This window comes from Rattus rattus, chromosome 2 (assembly GCF_011064425.1).
Source record: "Rattus rattus isolate New Zealand chromosome 2, Rrattus_CSIRO_v1, whole genome shotgun sequence".
NCBI lineage: Eukaryota > Metazoa > Chordata > Mammalia > Rodentia > Muridae > Rattus > Rattus rattus.
In genome coordinates, this window is record NC_046155.1 from 59,834,049 (window position 1) to 59,854,208 (window position 20,160).

General features: G+C 49.8%; 1 protein-coding gene across 3 annotated transcripts in view; it reads left to right on the plus strand.

Annotated features, from left to right (window-relative positions):
• Positions 1 to 20,160, plus strand: part of Nrap (nebulin related anchoring protein) — a 75,906-nt gene that overhangs the window by 50,551 nt on the left and 5,195 nt on the right. For all 3 annotated transcript variants that reach the window (XM_032892265.1, XM_032892266.1, XM_032892267.1), the window contains 9 exons: positions 1,437 to 1,634; positions 2,695 to 2,799; positions 5,707 to 5,805; positions 7,185 to 7,289; positions 7,614 to 7,721; positions 8,541 to 8,852; positions 15,330 to 15,434; positions 16,567 to 16,665; positions 17,859 to 17,963. In XM_032892265.1, coding sequence (XP_032748156.1) covers positions 1,437 to 1,634; positions 2,695 to 2,799; positions 5,707 to 5,805; positions 7,185 to 7,289; positions 7,614 to 7,721; positions 8,541 to 8,852; positions 15,330 to 15,434; positions 16,567 to 16,665; positions 17,859 to 17,963 — 1,236 coding nt within the window. The remainder of the gene's footprint in view (positions 1 to 1,436; positions 1,635 to 2,694; positions 2,800 to 5,706; positions 5,806 to 7,184; positions 7,290 to 7,613; positions 7,722 to 8,540; positions 8,853 to 15,329; positions 15,435 to 16,566; positions 16,666 to 17,858; positions 17,964 to 20,160) is intronic.

Sequence of the window (20,160 nt, forward strand, 5' to 3'; positions counted from 1 at the left end):
CAGTTTTGTGGAGATGGGGTATGTACTTGTACATGCACACGCACATGCACATGCACATGCACACATGCACATACACATGCACACACACACACGCACACCACTTTACTCTTCTTTGTGCTCACATAAATGTAGGCACCTGATTTGCTATCACCCTTTGACGATTAATGTTTGTGTGGACTCTGGTGCACAGGTGTGTATACAACCTCCTTGCTCATGTGTGAGGGGCAAATGTGAGGGGTGAAATTTGTGCCCAACATGTTACAGGGGTATGTATTATCTCATTTAACTAGGGTCTCCACTAACTTATTGAGGTCAAGAGTGAATGGCTCAGTCCCTTGCCCAGAGTCATCTAGAGAGGGGCAGTAAATGCTCTTGCTCTCTCTCTCCCTCTCCCTTTCCCTCTCTCCCTCTCTCTCCCTCTCTCTCTCTCCCTCTACCATTCTCCCCCTCTCTCTTCCTCTCCCTCTCTTCCCCTCTCCTCTTCTCTCTCCTCTCCTTCCTCCTCCCTTTCTCCCCCATCCTTCCCTCTCTCCATCTCCCTCTCCCCTCCCCTCCCCCCTCCTGATCCACCTCTTTCTCCCCTTCCCTCTTCCCTTGCTTCCTCCCTCCTTCCCCCTCTCTCTCTCCCACCCCACAGCTTCACCTCTTCTCTTCCATTTTTCTCTGCCTCAGTCTTCTTGTCTCCACCCTTGCCTTTTGTCTTGGGTCGCTGACCTCTGAGTATGGGATTAGATGGGAGCTGGCCTTGTTCTGAGGGTGAGGGAATGATTCATGAGTGGGAGGTGTGGAGTGTCAGAGGTCAGTCTGTGGTTAATATGCACTCTATTCCTGAGGAGGCCCCGGGTGAGGAGTACCAGCCTTTACACAGCTCCCCCCAGGGATGGGGAGCTGGGGAGCCTGAAATGGGTTCCTCCCTCAGTTTTCAAGATAGACGTTGTGCTTGGGGACGGGTATCTATTCTCAGACTTACTTTCCGGATAGCCCTCCCCCTCCTGTTGGCTCTCAGATTGACTAGGAATCCATCTAATGTTTGACGAAGCTCTCTGCCAAGTGCCATGAGCTGAGAACCCCTGAACTTGGGCAGATATTGGGGTGGGGGAATATACTGGATGGAGCTGACTTTTGACAATGTAGAATGGGGTGATCTAGGAAATTGATCAGGGAACACTGGCATTGGATATGTCTCTTGTCTATATTGCCCCCTAGTCAGGGAGCCATGGCCCCTGTACCCAGGCCAATGACTTCCAGGGCCAAGAGTTGCAAAGTCATGAACCAGGCTGAAGCATACTTATTAAGTCCCCATCTGCAAGGGGGCAGCATGGACCTCCACCTGTGCCTCCACTGGATGGGACAGTTGTGTCCTAGTTGCTCTCCCTGATGATCCTGTGCAAATGGCACCTTTGAAATGGTGGCTGCCGATCTGTCTGCCCCTCCAGGTGAATTATAAGAAAGGCTTTGAACACTCAAAGGCTCACTTCCATCTGCCGCTGGATATGGTAACCTTGGTGCATGCCAAGAAGGCTCAGACCCTGGCCAGCAACCAGGACTACAGACACCCGCTCCCCCAACACACATCCTTGGCAGAAGACCTGAGGCTGAGCTGTGCCAAGAAAGCTCACAAGTTACAGAGTGAGGTAAAGTGCCCGGGCCTCTCCCTCAGGACCCTTCTCCTGCCAGCTCAGATCACAGGGCAGTGGCCCTCAAGTTCCTTTGTGGCTCTCGGTGGCCTCTTTAGGTCAGGCAACCTAAATTCTTCTTTATCTAGCCCAAGAGCTCCCACACAGTCCACACAGTGAGAATAGCCCCGATTCCTTGAGAATTCCTGTTGGATTCAAAGTGCTGTATTTGGAAATCACCTTATTTAATCCCCACGATATCCCTGTGTTAATAGTGCCTACTGCTCAGAGAAATCGTAGAAGGCACACGGGAGGAAACTCAGTAGTCTGAATGGGGTCAACTGTACTTGAGGGATGGGGAGGGATGCCACGTGGGTTTGTGGGTTTTCAGGATCGGTCCCTGGCCGCTGTAGGGATGAAGGAGTTGCCGCGCTCACTGTAGGCCATTTGTCACTTATGCAGAGCCCTGGAGTTTGCCCTGTCTGGTGCTGTGGTAACAGTTGGAGGGTGGCATACCCAGAGCTTTGCCGGCTGGGGGGAGTAAGCTGGGGGACTCGTTAACTGTCATTCCAAATCACTCAGGGTTAGGGTTGAAAATACACTTACCCACAGAGGTGCAGACCCGAGCGAGTCTTTGCCAACTTATTTAGGATTCGTTCATTAGTTCTTCCTTTAACCCATGATTAATTAATGCCACCCACTGCTGCTGGCTTTTGTTTGAAAGACTGGTTAAACCATTTGTACATTTGCCCCGAGACACCTGACTTTCTAGCCACAATTCTCTCCAGTATTTAGGTTTTGATAGCTCACATGAAAACAGAACTCCATCCGGATCCCTGTCACAGCTACTCACAGAGAAGTGACAGCCGAGTGATTTCCGTCTGACCCACGTTCTCCCCTGATAAGCCTTTTACCGAGAAGCATGAGCAGCGTTGTTGAGTGGCGCCACATCTGTACAGACAGACCCAGGCTGCCTGGAGTCCTAGCCGTGCGCTTCCAGATGGTGTCCAGGCACCCTGGCTTCTCTTGCTTCACTGATCAGAGTTTGGCTTTTCTGATGTTTGTATATTCCTTGTAGAATCTGTACCGATCGGACTTGAACTTCATGCGTGGCGTTCCCTGTGTCATTCCTGGAGCACTGGAGATTGAAGGAAGAAAGAAAGCCTCTGAGCTCATCAGTGAGGTAACATGGGACTCCAGAGGGTGATGGTGCTACGGGATGTCCGTGGCAGACCCCCCAGTGGATGTGTGTCCCACCACTCAGGCTGCTGGGGGTTAAGCTGTCACCTTTTGTCCTGGGTATTTGGTCTTACTGAAGTTTTCATTCAGATTGGACTCTACCTAAGAAAGCTTGGTGGGACTGGGGAGATGACTCAGGAGATAAGGTTAAATGAGTGAGCGTGAGGACCCCCAGCACCCACTTACATAGCCAAGCACTATTGTGTTCATCTGTAATCCCAGTTCTGAGTAAGTGGAGGCAGGAGGATTCCTGCAGCTTACTGGCCAGTGAGTCTAGGTGAAGCAGTGAGTCCCAGGTTCAGTGAGAGACCCTCTCTACAATAAAATGTTAGAGGAAGATAACCGACATTGACCTCTGGTATTCAAACACACACATGTATGCACATGCACACATACACTGTATGCATACATGCTTGTACATGCATACATACATATTGCACATGCACATGTGTGCACATGCACACACACTATATGCATACATGCTTGTGCATGCATATATACACATTGCACACACATGTATGCACATGCACACCGTACACACACATGCATGTACATGCATATGTACACATTGTACACACATGCATACACATGCTCACACACTGTACACATACATGCTTGTATATGCATGCATGCATATTGCATACACATGTATGCCCATATACACACTGTACACATACACACATATGTACACATTGTACATGCACATGTACACACCTTGTATGCACTGTATAAAAATATGCATGTACATACACATACTCTACACACGTGCACCCACATGCATACATACAGTGTATACATACAGAGACACATACTATACACACACGACACATAAATGCATGCATGTGTATACACATTGTATACACTATACACAAACCTGCATGCATGTGCATATACATACTATATACACATATCCATGCACATGCATATATACAGTGTATACATAAACATACTATAATACTGTTCACACACATGCACACATATGCATTTATGCACTGTAGATACATACTATATGCATTACACACATGCATGCACATGCATAATAGATTATACACACGTGCATGTTATGTATACACACATTACATATACTGTACACAAACATGCATGCATGTGCACGTACATGTTGTACACATACATGCATGTACAGGCATTATACAGTGCATACACACAGACACATATACTACACACATACTGAACACACACATGGCTGCACATGCATACATACATGCCACACACATGGGTGTCGTGCACACACATAGTATACACTGTACACAGACATGCATGTGCATATACATATTATACATACACATGCATGCACATGTACATATACACTGTATACACACAGACACACATACTGCATACACTATACATACAAATGCATGCACATGCATACGTACATACTGTCTATACACACTCATACACACACAAACACACACACAAGAATATCAAGTCATCTGACTCATGAGCCCATAGGGTGCACTTTTCCTCGGTCCTTTGAAGGGCAGCCTGTGGTACAGTGGAAAGCAGGAAGGCTTTGAAAACCAACAAATAAGGCATTGAAATTCCCGGTCAGCTCTCATGTGTGTTGTGACCTCAGCCTAGTTGCCTGCCCTTTCTGATCCCCTGCTCTAAATTAGCCACACGGGGTTATACAGAACCCCTCTGTCCGGCTTTTGTCAGGATTGGCACTTAAGCCAGATGTTTCTCTGACAGCCGTGTTTGATGGCAGCAATGTGCTTGCTGATTAGTAAAAAGTAAACAGACTCAGAATGCTAAGCTCTCTAAATGCATGGGGAGCCTTACTCACCTCATGATGCTTCTGGCGGACTCAAGGACCAGGATGGTGGTGGGGATAGAGGGACAGATGTTTAGTGCAGGCCTGCAAGCTAAGGTGGGTGGGCAGTGCCCTGTGAGAGCTCAGGGGCCCTGGGCTCTGCCTTCCAAGGATTGTCTCAGCATCAAAGCCCTCCATGGCCCATGTCCTCCAGAGCCCTGTGGGGATCTACAGAGAACCCATAGAGCCACTGGTTTCTGAGTACTGGTACAGGCAGGTGTGGTGTGCGTGTTTGTGTGCACATTGTGTGGGTGTGTACGTGGGCCTAAACTTGGTTCTCAGGAGCCATCCTTCTTGTTTCTTGAGACAGGGTCTTTCCATGACCCAAAACTCCGTAAGCAGTCTAGGCGGGCTGGCTAGTGAGCCCCAGTGAGCCCCAGGGGTATGCATGTCTGCCTCTCTGGTGCTGGGATTACAAATGTGTTACCCCACATGAGTGTGGTTTGGAGGGTGCGCAGTGTGTCATGTGTCCTCGATGCTGAGGACCTCCAGTTTCCTCAAGTGTAGACTGCAAGTGTAGCTGGTCCAGTTCTTCTGCACAGGGAGATGGCCTGCTGGACTCCAGAGGGCTGGTCTGGCAGCCTGGGCAGAAGGAGGCTTAAGTGGGCGTGGTGGCATATGCTTCCAATTCCAACGTGGAGAAAGACAGGGTCTGAGTGTTGCTGGCCACCAGGCTGTCTAGTCAGCAAGTTCCAGGTCCTGTGAGGGACTCATCTCAAAAAGAAGATTATTTGTAGTGTTTCTGGGGAACAATACCCCACACTATCCTCTGGCATCTACATGCATGTACACATAGGGACACATGTGCATGTGCATGCCCAGGTGCACACATGTGCACATGTGTCTGTGTGTGTCTCTGTGTGTGCGCATATATACACATGCACAGAGACACAGACACAGACACAAAGACATGGACATAGACAGATAGACAGACAGACAGACACACACACACACACACACACACACACTAGGACTTGCAGCACTGTTCCTTCCCTTACCAAACTCTCTTTCCTTTCTCAGAGTAAATACCGCCAGCATCCTGGGTCATTCAAGTACACAGCTGTGACAGACACTCCCAACCTTCTGCATGCCAAGTTCAGCAACCAGATCACCAATGAGGTGAAGTCTTCAATGGCTGTTCAAGGATGGCTAGATTTTTAAAGAAAAGACAAAAAGATGTGTGAAGTTTTGCGACCTGGGGAAGGGAAGGCCATTTGTATTGGTGGGGGGGGGGAGGCAGGGTTTGGGGAGAAAGGAGCATTTTGTACAGAGCTTAAACATCTTCCGGGTCACAGGAGGGCCAGTTGGGTATCTGCTTTGGACTTTAGTCTGGTTCCTCTAGGCCAGGGGCAGGTTGGAATTTCAGCCTCAGGCCACACCCTACAGTCTCTGGACTGGAAGAGTCGTGGACAAGGCCCTACGCTGACTTGTTTGTACATAGTCAGAAAGGCTGGCCTGTGACCCTATTCTAGGCAGATGGTGGCCAACCAATATAATGTTTGTTTGTGGAAGACGTGTGGTTATCCAGACACAGGTCTTGCAGTGTCTGCCTGGAATTCTTCACCTCGACCTCAGTCACCATCTCCTAGATCTGTTCCCCCCAACATTTGCTATTTAATCCTAACAAGAAAAGAAAGGAGGGGAGGGGTCTCCTTTGTCAGAATTACTTCTCCTGCCCTCCTAGCCCTTCTCCTTGCTGGGGCTCTCCTGTCAGCTGAGCAGACACGTTATCGGAGCAGTTTCGTTCTTACGATGCTCCCATCCCCAGCTTTCAGAAGTTATGTGGGGATCTGGCTATTTTTCCCACTCACCTCCACATTCACCCCAAACCTTCGGAAGCTGGAAGTGTGGCAGCCGAAGATAAGGACCCCAAAGAGACGGAGTTCAGCACTTTGCACAGAGATGACATCAGTTTAAAACTCTTCCTCGCCCCTTCCTGCCTCTTTCTAAATCGTGTGCTGCAGAGAGGCCGTTTTAGGACGGCCTCCAACCCTGCAGAGGCTGGCAAGCGCTGACCCATTTCTGATCACGGGGACCGGTCCTCTAGGGTGGGCCTGGCTTAGCTTGCTCTCAGAAGGGACCCTGAGGAATCGGGGAAGGGTGCAGACCAGGGCTGCCCCTTTCCACCAGCAGGGCTATCATTACATATCCCAGGTCTTAGGGTCACTTTGTGCTGTATCACGGGGAAAGAATTTCAGGACACTCGCCCCTTGTTGACCTTCTTCTGGTGTTTGGCAAAGCAGTTCTGGTCACGGTCCTTCCATTTCAATGTGATTCAGGCAGCCTGACTGTACTGAAAGAAATGTCCCTCAACCCAGGCTGAAGTTTTGCCCAGGGAAGCCTTTCTAGCTACAAGCATTGACCACCGTCTTCTCATTATTTATTGATTTACTATTAATTAATCAGTTAATTAATTTTTAATTTGTGTGTAGGCCCCACTACTTGTTGTTTGTTTGTTTACTAGTCCGTTTATTTACTTATTTCTAATCTGGGTTCAGCGTCTCTATAAAGCAGCTGGTGAGGATGCGCGGCACCAATACACGACGACCCTTGGTCTGCCTGAATTCATCCGAGCCAAAACGAACGCAGCCAACCTGAGCGAGGTAAGCCTTTCTCCCTGCCGAGGTTCAAGCGAGCTCTGAAGCTACCCGTGATGTGTGCTCCAAGCGATCAGACAGGTGCTTCCCCATTCTTTGCTGGAGTTTTAAAAGAGCACGTGTTTTAGGTGTCCATGTAAAATCCACATGCGTGTTACATACACGTGGGTGCTCAGAGCTTACCACAGGGCATGTGCTGATGAGAGTTTGCTCTGTGAAATAGAAAGCACTCGCTGCTCACAAATGGAGTCTGGGACACCGTGCCACAAGTGAAAGGGCTTGCACCCTTCGCCGATCGATTTTAAAGTTATACATCTGCTCCCATTTTAGGCAAAATACAAGGAGTCTTGGCATAATCTTCGTGCTCAAGGCTACAAGCTAACGATAGACGCCCTCCCCTTCCAGGCTGCGCGGGCCTCTGGAGACATAGCCAGTGACGTGAGTGGAATCCCCTGACCTCGATCTCCCCTCATCTCTGTTAACTTCATGTAAAACACTGCACGAGGCTGATTTTTCCTAAATTAAAGGAAATCTATAGCCATGTGAGGCAAGGCGTTACCTGCAGAGTATATCAGTTCTGAATGAGGTCCTTCCCCAAGAGAGGGAGGGTCAGTCACAGGCTAAATGAGTGCAACAGTCTGCAGCAGAAGGAGCTGGGGACTCTAACCACAATGGCGGGCAGTGGTCACCTGAGAGTTACCTGTTTGTGACATCACCCAGAACAAGCATGAGAGATTTGACACGAGTGACTTCCTCCCTCTTGGCTCTCTTGTCAACATCGACTTTCTACCCCTCCACCCTCCCGCAAACAAATTACAGAGAACGTGGACTTCAAATGGGCAGGTCCAGTTTTGGGGTCTCATGTTTCTCCAAATATGAACGGATGAAATATAAGTTTCCTTCTTACGCTATTCGATAAAATTCCTGTTGGCCACAGGACACATTTTGGGAGCAGGGACTTCCCAAAGTTCTGAGATCTGATTTTAATTAGATAGGAAGGGAGGTAGGACGTGTTCACCCCTCAGCCCTGAGGGCAGGGTGGGGTCATGCTTCAGGCCAACTGCCTGAGGTAGTTCTCACTGCTTAGAACAAGAAGAGGTGACCCCCCTCCTCCCTACGAGGCCTGTGATGAGGTCACACACACACACACACACACACACACACACACACACACACACACACATACAAGTGGGCATGCACGGGTTCCATGCTGCTGTGAGGTGGGCACGCACTGGCTAAGTTGGCCGTCCCTTCCAGTTTCTCTACAGGCATGAGTTTGTGAAGGAGCGCGGGCAGCTCATTGGGGTGCGGAGTGTGAGTGACGACCCTCGGCTGCGGCACTGCCAACGGATGGGCCAGCTACAGAGTGAGAATTGGTACAGGAAGGAGGCGGCCAGCAGCCAAGCTCAGTACCACCTGCCCATGGATATGGTGCCCCTGGTCCATGCCAGGAAGGCCCAGGCCCTGGCCAGTGACCACGACTACCGGACGCAGTGCCATGAGTTCACCGCGCTGCCCGAGGATCTGAAGATGGCCTGGGCCAAGAAAGCGCATGCCCTGCAGAGTGAGGTAGGGTATATGGTGCCGATAGCTCCACCTTCTTTCTGCCTCACCTGAGGTTCTTCTTTGACCTTTGAACCCTCTCCCTTGCAAACTTGGCCTATGTCCTCCAGGTTGGGGTCATTTATTCAACTGATATTTATTGAGCACCTATCACATGGCTAGGACTCTGCTGGCTTATCTTGTCTTCCATTTCTCTTTAGAAACATCCTCTCACCTGACTTCCTGCTGTGAGTTTCTTATTTCCCCTCCCACTGCCCCTCCTCTCTCCTCTTCCCTCTTTCCCTCTTTCTCTCTCATCCCTTCGATTCCTCGCTCATTCTGAGAGAATGCAGTCAGTCATCATCAGCAAAACTAAAAAATATCTTCCATGCATTTGGAACCCCTGTGAAGGGCAAGTGATCACGATCGATCGATCTGGCGAGTCTCTTATATCTCAGATGGAGATACGTGCCAGGGGATAAGTGGAACATAGATGTGCTGTGTGTGTGTGTGTGTGTGTGTGTGTGTGTGTGTGTGTGTGTGTGTGTGCTTGTGCCTGTGTGAGCATGTTCATGCATGTATGCACATTTTGAGACAGGGCCGTTCTGTGTAGCCCAGGATGGCCTCAAATGAGAGGTGTTTCTGCCTCAGCTTCTGAAGTGCCGTGACTACCAGTGGTGCCAGCATGTACCCCAACTCGGCTTTGTGATAGGGCATCCATGTGCTTCTCACTGTAAACGTCCCAACATCTGAACAAAAAGGCCCAAAGTAGGTGAGGGAATGGGATAGAGGAATCTATGCAGATGGAGCAGTAAGTTCAAGGCTAACCCATGAGCAGGACCAGTTGTAATATGTTTAATGTCAAACAGAAGCCAGCAGGGGGACGGCTCAGTGGACAAGCACTTGACAAGCAAGTGTGGGGACTAGAGGTTGGGTCCCCAGAGCCCACATCAAAGCCAGATGAGAATGACAGCCACTAGCCATTCCAGCACTCAGAAAGCAGAGACCGGGGTCTCCAGGACAAGCTGGAGAGCTTGGCTCACCAGAAATCAGCAAACTTCAGGTTCAGTGAGAGACCCTGCCTCAATAGAGAAAGCAGTGAATGGCTGCAGAATGTGGCTGAGGCCAACTTCAGGCTTGAACACGTTCATGCCCACACACACATACGAACACGCGCATATACCATGTGCACCCCCCCACAAACACACTCATGCCCACACACATGTGAACACACACATAAACCATGTGTACCCTCCACAAATATGCTCATTCATGCTCATACACATGTGAACGCTCACATACACAGTGTATATTCCCCATAAACAGGCTCATGCCCATACACATGGGAACACGCACATACACACTATGGACACTACATACACATGAAAGTGGGTGAACAAAGTGAGGTTTCATGGATGGGCGGGGAGCACAGGATGGAGCTGGGGATCTAAAGATAGTTCGACTACCCTTTGCTTACAGCTGCTAGGGAGGCTTGACAAGGCAAGCTCGGCTCTCACCCTCTGACCTCTGACTCTCTTGTAGGATCTAAAAACAGTAGCAACAGGTATAGACCCCCAAGTCTTCCAAAGGGGAGATCTTTCCCTAATCAAGAGCAGGGCAGGCAAGGGGAGAGAGGATGTAGCCGTGCTCCATGTCCCTGGAGAAAGGATCTGCAGTTGTATTTCTGAGGTGCACATCCTATTCCTCTGCGCTGGCCTCGTGAGCTTGCACAGGTCCCTCATCCCGCTCAGGCTTGGACATGGTGACCATAGTTAAGTGATCATGTGCTGTGGTTGGATAGGGCACACAGAGTGGATTGTAGTGCCACCCACCATCTCTCTGGGCCCTACGCCAACCCTAAGCGGAAGGTACTCCCATTTTAGACTGTAAAGTAAGGCAGTTGGGGTTTGTCACGTCTTCCCGCCATTGGATCTTAGGCCCAATGGTGGAAGTGTGTTCAGAGTACCGCAAAAGCACTTAGAGCACTCAGGCCTCAAGCCTACATTTACCAAAGTAATGACATGCCTCCAAGAAGTCCTCGGGGGAGCTGAGTTAACTCAGGTTGAGAACCCAGTTTGTAGCCGAGAGCTGGTCTACGTGAAGGGCTTAGCCTGAAGCCTGGCCCACAGAATCCTAGGCTGCTTTTGTAAGTTCCCCAACTAGACCTCAGTTCTGCTTCCCGCAGGGCAATGCCTGCTCTTAGTGCAAGGCAATGGGCAGGGTGTCACAGCCATAGGAATAACTAGAGACTTGCCTTAATTAGAATTTTACTGCTGTGAACAGACACCATGACCAAGACAAGTCCTATAAAGGACAGCATTTAATTGGGGCTGGCTTACAGGTTCAGAGGTTCAGTCCATTATCATCAAGGTGGGAGCATGGCAGTATCCAGGCAGGCATGGTGCAGAAGGAGCTGAGAGTTCTACATCTTCAATCTGAAGGCTGCCAGTGGAAGACTGGCTTCCAAGCAGCTAGAAAAGCCCATACCCACAGTGACACACCCACTCCAACAGGGCCACACCCACTCCAACAGGGCCACACCCACTCTAACAGGGCCACACCCACTCTAACAGGGCCACACCCACTCCATCAAGGCCACACCCACTCCATCAAGGCCACACCTACTCTATCAAGGCCACACCCACTCCATCAAGGCCACACCTCCTAATAGCGCCACTCCCTGGCCCAAGCATATACAAACCATCGCAGGACTATTAGAATAATAATCTTGCTGATATACGATTCCCCATAACTCATTGCTGAGTCAGCCAGTGAATGCTTACCCAGCTCTGCCCTTGGCTGTCTAGGTGAGCCCCAGTAGTCATTATATTTCCTGGACTCCATCCCAGAATCAGAAAAGGAGCAAAGTTTGATCGGTTCCACGATCTCAGACTGTTGGGAGTCACGGGACATTTTCTTTTAACCAAAGGATCGACATAATGCCAAGTTCTATTTTATCAAGGAAAAAAGGGGGAAAAAAACCCTAAATGCCACCAAAAAGTATGATTAATGTTGCTGTTATTTTCGCAAAGAAAGAAAACAAAGTTTGATATTTGAAAAGAATCTGGACCGTAGTCTCAAAGGAGAAACGGTAGCTGGCAGCAGAATATTTACATTTTAAAAACAGGGTCCGATTTACAATTCTGAGGGCCCAGAAACGACCACACGATGCTCTGGGTACAGTGTTTAGCTTACGGTTGGTGGGTTGTTAAGGTGTCCGTACTCCCAGCTGTGCTGAACAGTGGTCATGTTCCGGGTGTTAACTTCCTTAGAGTCGTGATCCTATCCACCTTTAGGTGAAAAAGGAGACGCAAGCTGAACACGAGTCTTTGTTCTTTAATTTTTTTTATTTGTGCACACACACACACACACACACACATACACACACACACACACACACACACACACAGACACACACACAGACACACACACAGACACACACACACACACACACACACACACACACACAGACACACACACACAGAGTGAGTGTAATACCTACAGAGACCAGAAGAGGGCACCCTACCTCCTGGAACTGCCGCTATAGGCAGTGGTGAGTTAGCCTGTGTGGGTTCTGGACACGGAGGGGCAGTCCTTTGCAGATCCAGTGAGTGCTCTTAACCACCAAGCCATGCTACCCTTCAACGGGAGTTTGTTAGTTGAGCCGCTTCTGTGCTTCCTTGCGCTGGCTGGGAAGAAAGCATTAGGCTATACCAGAAGGTCTGGGACACGCTCCTGACTAAACTTCACAAGGCCATGATTGCTGACGTCATGTCCAGGTTCTGCTTTCCTTCCAGGGTCATGATGTGTACCCTCTGCCCTGGGAGCGTCCATTATGAACGCAAGGCAGTGCCTTGCGTGACCTCTTTGGTCTGTTAAGGGTGTGCTGTTCCCTGCTCCTGTGTAATGTCATACCAGGGCTGTAGGAAGTCTTGAAGGATACATGCCCCACCCTTTCCTAGTGTGGTGACCTCGGGTTGACTCCTGGAATACTCCAGGCTTCAGTTCCTCCGTGAGAAACAAGAATAGCTAAAACATATAGAACCCCGGCCACTTCCTGGGCCAGCCATTAGCGTAAAGACTTTGCAATTTCATTTAATACAAAGGAGTAAGTATCGTTTATTTTTGCAGGTGCAGATACAATACCATCACCTTCAAAGCCTTCTGCCGTGGCTCACAAGCTGGCAGAGAAATGGCTTTCCCCAAGGCCCTACATCTAGAAAGAGATGGAGCAGGGCTACCCTTCTGGCTCTGGTCTCCTGATCCCTGGTTCGGTTTCTCTCGCTTCCATAGGTGGCTATGTTATGACCCACGTGCTCTATTCTGTATTCCTGATGGCTTCTGGTGTGCTTTACACAGAGCACAGCAGCCGGTGGCTCTTCATATCCGAGACAGCGTTGGATCGCTAAAATTGTTCCGTGGGTGGAGAATGAGAACCCCTTCTTAGCAAGGCAGAAGGGGCATGCATTGAGATAGATTCTACACAGACACTGCCTAGGTAGTAAGGGTGCTGTTTCGTATTTACACAACAATCACACAGCTTCCTCCAGGCACCTCCTGGGAACAATTGCTTGCACGGTACCCATGGTACCCACACTCGCTACCACTCAGGAAGTGAATGTCGTGCTTACAGAATTTGCAAGAGATTGCTCCAAGGTGGGAGAGTGGGGAAAGCTTTGTCCACGATCTCTCTAATGGGCCTCCTGACCTTAGTACGTGTAGGGGAAAAGAGATCTGCCATTTGGGTAAGCCAGATGAGGTTGGGCAGGTTTGAGAAGGTTTAGTCCTTTCTTAGGCTAATTCTCTGAAACCCTCTTTGGATAGCTGAGTCTTCTCGCCTCCCCTTCTCTCTTCCCTTCTTTCATGGTGAAGTCTGGGGCGGGTGTGTTTGTTTTTAGGGTCTGTGTGGATAGGGAAAGCTGGGCCGGGGGGCTGAGATATCAATGGGCGATCTGTTTATAGGAGTCAAGGCACAGCCAGCTCTTCGGGGAACCCGCATCTTGCTTTCTGTCTTACCTGTAATCGTACTGTTGAGCTGAACAAGAGGCGAGTTGAAAGGGCGCTCCTGCACTTCATCTCGCTCATGAAAGGAGCAGAACCTGGCTGTGAAGAGGCCCTGTAGGATTATTCTCTCCAACTTAGAAATTTATCCAATTTTCTCTGTTCTTTATCAGAGTCGGAGGCAAAAGCATTGCCGAGGCAGACTGAAAAGACACGGAATGAAAAGCAATCTTACTGACATGGGGTTTTGAAACCTGCTCCTGAGCCCGAGTGATGCCCTCCCCTTCGCCGGTCGGAGAGCAGTGTGGGATTGTCACAGGGGCATTAACCAGCAGACAGTAGATCAGAAACAGACCTTCTTTGAGGCCAGCTGTGAGGAGCACTGTGGATCCTGAAATGAAAGGGAACTAAAGAGGCCGAGAGGCCGGTATCTAGAACGATATTTTGCGTTGCGGCGGGGCTTATATCTAAATTAGAGAAACGCCATCGACTTCGCTTAGGTCCGAATTTCAGATTTCCTTAGAGAGGCCCTTTCTACCTCTAAAATAAAAATACCCAATTTCCATAAGGAGGAGAAGAAAGGCACCTGGGCCATGGCGTCGTTTAAGGCGATGCAGGTAGATCAAGGACTCCTAACAAGATTTGACAGATTAGGAGCTCGAATCAGAGCCACGGCAGTAGTTGTTTTCCCCCAGGAACGGTGCTACTGACCTAGCCTTCTAAGCCTTGAACATAAAGCAAGCGGCTAAGACTTTGCCTGATTTGGCAACATGAGCAAATCGTGCCAGGTTGTAGCTAAGGGGTAGGGGTAAACTAAGGCCTGAAGGGATTCAAGGGGCCCGCTCACTGCTGGATCGTCACGTTGAAATCTGTTTCAGTTTTTAAATTCACCTCGTGGTCGACTCTGCCACCCTGTGCGGCCACTACATCAAGAACAAACTCTCACTGTTTCTTGTCCCCGGGGACCCTTGGCACTTTTCATGAGAAGGGTTTGCTTTGGCCCCCACGGGTGACAGAGACCGAGTCGCGTTTTGGAAAAGTGATTTTTCTCCGAGTCGTGGCAGCTTCGATCTGGGGGCTCAAAACCGTTTGATCAGCTGAACCCGGGGTGTGGATCGTTCTTGGTTGACAGGTGGTAGATTGCCTCACTGGCACGACGAACCCGAATAATCCTGGTTGATCCTCGGATTTGAGCACGTAGCTCTTTCTTTAAACGCTTCTCCGTGGATGTCGTCCCTGTCAGCTTCAAGCCTTGCTGATGGGGCTTCATGTTCCTTTATTGTACTCCTTTATTCGTGGAAAAAAAAGCACAAACTCAAAACAGCTGGAGTTGGGGGTCCAGCGTCTTCTCTTAGTGAAGGCAGTGAGCTGTTGGGATGAGGCATCATTGCAAACGACGTATTATTCATTTTATTGTTATTATTACAAAGCGAAGGTCTTCCTGAAATGCCCTGTGGTCCTAGGCATTGGTCTCGACAGAAACCCTTGGTTTTCTTTCTGCAGTTTCGCTACAAAGCGGACTTGATGGGCATGAAGGGAACTGGATGGCTGGCTCTGCAATCTCCCCAGATAGAGAGTGCAAAGAAGGCTGGAGAGCTCATCAGCGAGGTACCGTCTGCCCCACCTCCCTGACTGACACGGGCAACCTGAGCATTCCCTTTGAGACCGTGCCAAGATGGACCCATAGCTGACAGACGCCCAGCATCTTTTCTGAAGCCATCTGCAACCCAAACCTAAAACAGTATTTCCTTACAGCTGATTCACTGCCTAGGAGTTGAAGGCGTTAAACATGTTAGGAGCATCTTACTATAGACACCGTGACCTGTTATCGTCTAACGTGACCTCTATACTCATTGGCAATATGGGGAACCTATATCTACCCACTGAGTTTGCCCCAGTGTACAGGGGTCACTTGGCTGCTATACGAGTATTAAAGTTGCACAGGGATAGCAATACCGACTGATTGGTGGCCTGGGACTTCTGCCCTAGAATCCACTTGAGGAAATACTGCCATTTTTGGTTTTCTTACTAACAGAGCTTGTTTGGAGAGGGTCTAAGCAAGGTTCAGATGATGCCTAACACTTTCCTTAACAAGGTTCCTTTACAGAAAATTCATATATATATATATATGTATATGTATGTATACGCATATATGTATATATATAATTATTTGTTATTTTATTTATTTACATTTAAAACGTTACCCCTCTTCCCAGTTTCCCCTCTACAAACCCCCATCCCATCCTCCCTCCCCCCTGCTTCTATGAGGGAGCTCCCCCACCCACCCACCCACTCCTGCCTCACCACCCTCGCATTGAGCTTCCACAGGACCAAGGGTTTCCCCTCCCCCTCTACATATGCAGCTGGAGCCATGGGTCCCTCCATGTGTACTCTTTGGATGGCGGTTTAGCCCCTGGGAGCCCTGGATTGTTCTTCCTATGGGGTTGCAAACCCCTTCAGCTCCTTCAGTCCTTAACTCCTCCATTGGGGTCCCCATGCAGTCCGATGGTCGACTGCAAGCGTCCGCCTCTGTATCGGTCAGGCTAAATATCTGTCACATGCTTTTAATCATAGGGGAAAGCTTGGGCCCCTCCCGCACTCCTGACTGTCAGGTGCCTATCAATCCGAGTGGCTTGTCTCCTGATATGCCATTATCATTTGTATATTTGGTCCCAGGAAGCTGGGGTTAAATATGTAAGTTGTATTTAATCTTCTCTGGTGGGAATCTTTCCTTTTATAGACCAAGTACCGTGAAAAGCCAGACAGCATCAAGTTCACTACGGTGGTTGATTCTCCAGACCTCGTTCACGCCAGGAAGAGCTACGAACACTGTAACGAGGTGGGTTCCTCAACCTCACACACCCTGGTGGTCCATCGGGCTGCCGTGACTTGGTGCTAGACGGAAGTGTAAGCCGTGCGGGTGATCGTGGGCCAGCCCTGCTGCCACAGTCTCCCTTTCTCCTTATCTGAAGAAGGGACGGGGTGGGAGAATGGTGACAGCCACCATTTCATACAGTGGGGGGTGAATTTAAAGAGGATTAAGAAAGAGAAAGCAAATGCAGCTTTAAGCAAAGGACCAGGAGCACGGTGACTCCTCTATGAGTGACATCAGCATGGTTTGAGTTATAACCATAGTGATATCTAGTGTTACCAAACGTGAGGTCAGACACACCCTGATTACTGATGTTTGCAATGGAATTAAAAGGCCTCACGTAACCCGCTAGTGAAGAAGAGAATAGCTAGTTACGTCCAAAGCTCCCTTCTGCCTGTGTTCCCTGTACACTTTAGCCCTGGTTCCTCTTTTAAGGGACAGGAAGCTGCATGTACTTTCTCCTTTGACCTGGGTTTTATTCCTCACACAGTTATAGGATGGTCAGAGTCCCAAATGCTGCCCCGAACAGTTCCGGTTTTCAAAGCCTAAGTGGCTTTGGGAATGCTCAGGAACGCCATGTCTACACCTATCATGCCTACACCTAGAGAGATAGATGGGATTCCACTGCTTCCTAAAGCTGTTGGCAAGGCCCACAACTTAAAAGCATTCATCTTAAAATCGTGTCCTTGTGGGATCTGGGTAAATCATGAAAACCTTAAGTTTTTAAAGCACTAAGACAGGTAGTAAGTTGAATAATAAAAACAGTCAGTCTGCTTTTTATTACAACAATTCACACTCAACAACGGGGCTTCAAGGCCTGGGGTTGTCTCTAGTTACCAGTGAACACATGCGCTGGGTTGTAGATGGTCTGAGACATAGCCACCCACTTGTGGCCGAGTGACAGGACAGGCATAGCCAACAAGGGAGTTGTTGGTTTCTGGTCCATCTTGGAACAGATCATGAGGATATTTTGACGGTGTTCACCATCACATGGTCCTGGCCACATAGGCACCTTCCCCACCCAGCAGATAGTTCTAGAAGGATGGTCTTTAAGAGCGGTGATGTATAGAGGGGGAAAGGAATCGACAGCTTTTGTCCTGGGCTGTAACCAAGGTCAGTCGTACCTCAGCTCTGCCTTGACCATCTTGTCTCACCCGCAGCGCCTGTACAGGTTGGGAGACGCAGACTCTCTACATAGGTACACCCCAATCGCAGACCACCCTGATTTCACCCGGGCCCGCTTGAACGCAATGCATCTGAGTGACGTAAGTAGCAGTAAGCGGGCACGTGGGCTACATGCCTGCTTCCGTAACACTTCCAGCCACCAAGAGATTTATTGACTTTTTTTTTAAAGTCTAGGAAGGAGGACATAAGCATGAAAAATCCCTGTACCCAGAGCACAGCAAACTTCCTGTAACTTCCTATCATTTTCCTGACTGGGCCTCAGTTTCCTTATCTGTAAACCGGGAAGAGATAGAGTGGAGCTAAACCAGAGTCTCTTGTAGTTCTACCATTGTGACTCTAGGCTGGGCTTCGAGGGCCTCGTCATGTACCTTGAAATGGTCAGGGGTACAGTCCCAGGTGCAGGTAGAGACACACTGCTCTCTTAACTTCTTGGACACCTTAGCCATTCAGAGACGTCTGGCGGTGGAGGTGGAAAGACGCCATCTTACTCTGCAGTTTGAAAAGACGTTCCCGATGTAGCGGCCTCCTTTGTGCATGGAACCGTGCCTGCCAACACTCCAGCTTCCCTTGGACGTCTGCCCTTTGCGTGCATAACCAACACGCTGTTTCCTAAACTCGGGCTTGTTGTTGGCAGGGGTTGGAGGCCCCCAGTTGTAATAGAATAGGTAGCCGCTCAGCCAGCAATGCTGTGATCCCCAGATGACAGGTAAAGAAACGGTGCAATCAAAAGACACCGTCAGGTCGGAATAACACAGGCTGAGTGTGTCGGCCTGGGGCAGCAAGCGGCCTCCTAGCGTCCAGCCATTCTTCCTTGCCTGGCCTGGCCATTGTGTCCTGGGGCTGCGTGTGGATCGACAGCTGCTGCTGTTCACCCCAGAGGTGGCTGCCTTGCAGGGGTTGGAGAGAGGCGCCTTCTAGTTAGCGTGTGTATTAGTTTGTTGCGGTTGTAAAGCCCTGTGGGATCCCGCACGGTGAATGCTCTCGTGCTTTGTAAATATGAGTTATTACAACCATTTGATGCTTTTGAGGGACGAGCGAGGGATAATTTTAGAAAGCGGCTCTTGTGGGCCGGCCTCCATCTGGGGAAGTCGGACTGCCCCCTCTACAGAGCTGGCCCTCATTAATTCCCAAGGATGGGGAGGCCGGGGCTCCACTGGAGTAACTCTCTGAGGACCTCAGCCCAGAGACTGGGAGGACAGTACTAGTTCATGAGGGTCCCAGCTTAAGGAGGGCAGCCACCCCGGGGCTGGCAAGAGCAGTGTGCTTGCTCTCACAACTTGGGGTGTGTGTGTGTGAGCCTGCAGAGTCCTGGAGCTGAAATTAGCCATCAGGGCTCATGGGGTGTGGAGAACTCGTGAACCTCGTTTGAAAGAGCACTTCTTCAGGGGCGTGTGGGATGCGCACAATTGGATCAAGTGCTCTGTGAGGAGGATGCAGAGGCAAAGTGACCTTCCTGAGCAAAGAAAGGCCATTGAGATGTGCAAGGCAGCAGAAATAACTCAAAATCAAATGACTCTAATGTGTGAGGACGAGGACAAAACTGTGATCAAGAAGAGGGACGCCCAGGGTTCCGAATCAAAGCGCGCGGCGCCTGCCGGCCCGCGGAATGTAAAGAAATGTCAGCAGCAAAGCAGAGACCCCAGCAGCACAGAAAACACAGGGGGACGCCGCCATGAGCAAGCAGTGTGTGGGGTGGGGGCTGGGGGTGCACCTGGAGAAAGAGGGCTCGCACACTGGGGACAACCCCAATTCGGGCCACTGTGTCTATAGGAGTCCCCGAGTTACCAGATACCCCAAGTTACCTGAGACTGGGGTGCATAGGCCACGGTCACAGCTTGGTGTTGAACTTGAAGTTGGTGGAAAGTATGGCGCCATTAACTGGCCCAGATATGGGGTAGAGGCTCTTCATAGGAAAGCACCGGGTGTCCCCTCACAGAGTGTTTGGGGTTCTTGTCTCCACTTCCCTCTCAGACGTCTTTGGAAGCCACTGGAACAGGAAGAGAACTATTGATAGTCGGTGGGTTATTGTCTGACCCTCTTGAGTATCTTCCGGCCCTCACTGTTAAGCTAGACAGTGACTAAGTCCGTGGAAGCAGTTGGCTCTGGCTGTGACCGCAGTGAGGTGGTTCCCACAGCAAGGCTTGGTTCTGTGTTTCTTGGGACTGGTATGTTTGGCTTGTGTGTGGTTTGTTGGAGCTGGAGGTCAAGATGGTGTGGTCGTGGCCGTCGCAGGTAGATGATGAGATCTGCCCTGCTTGGCCCGGGCACTTCTGCTCC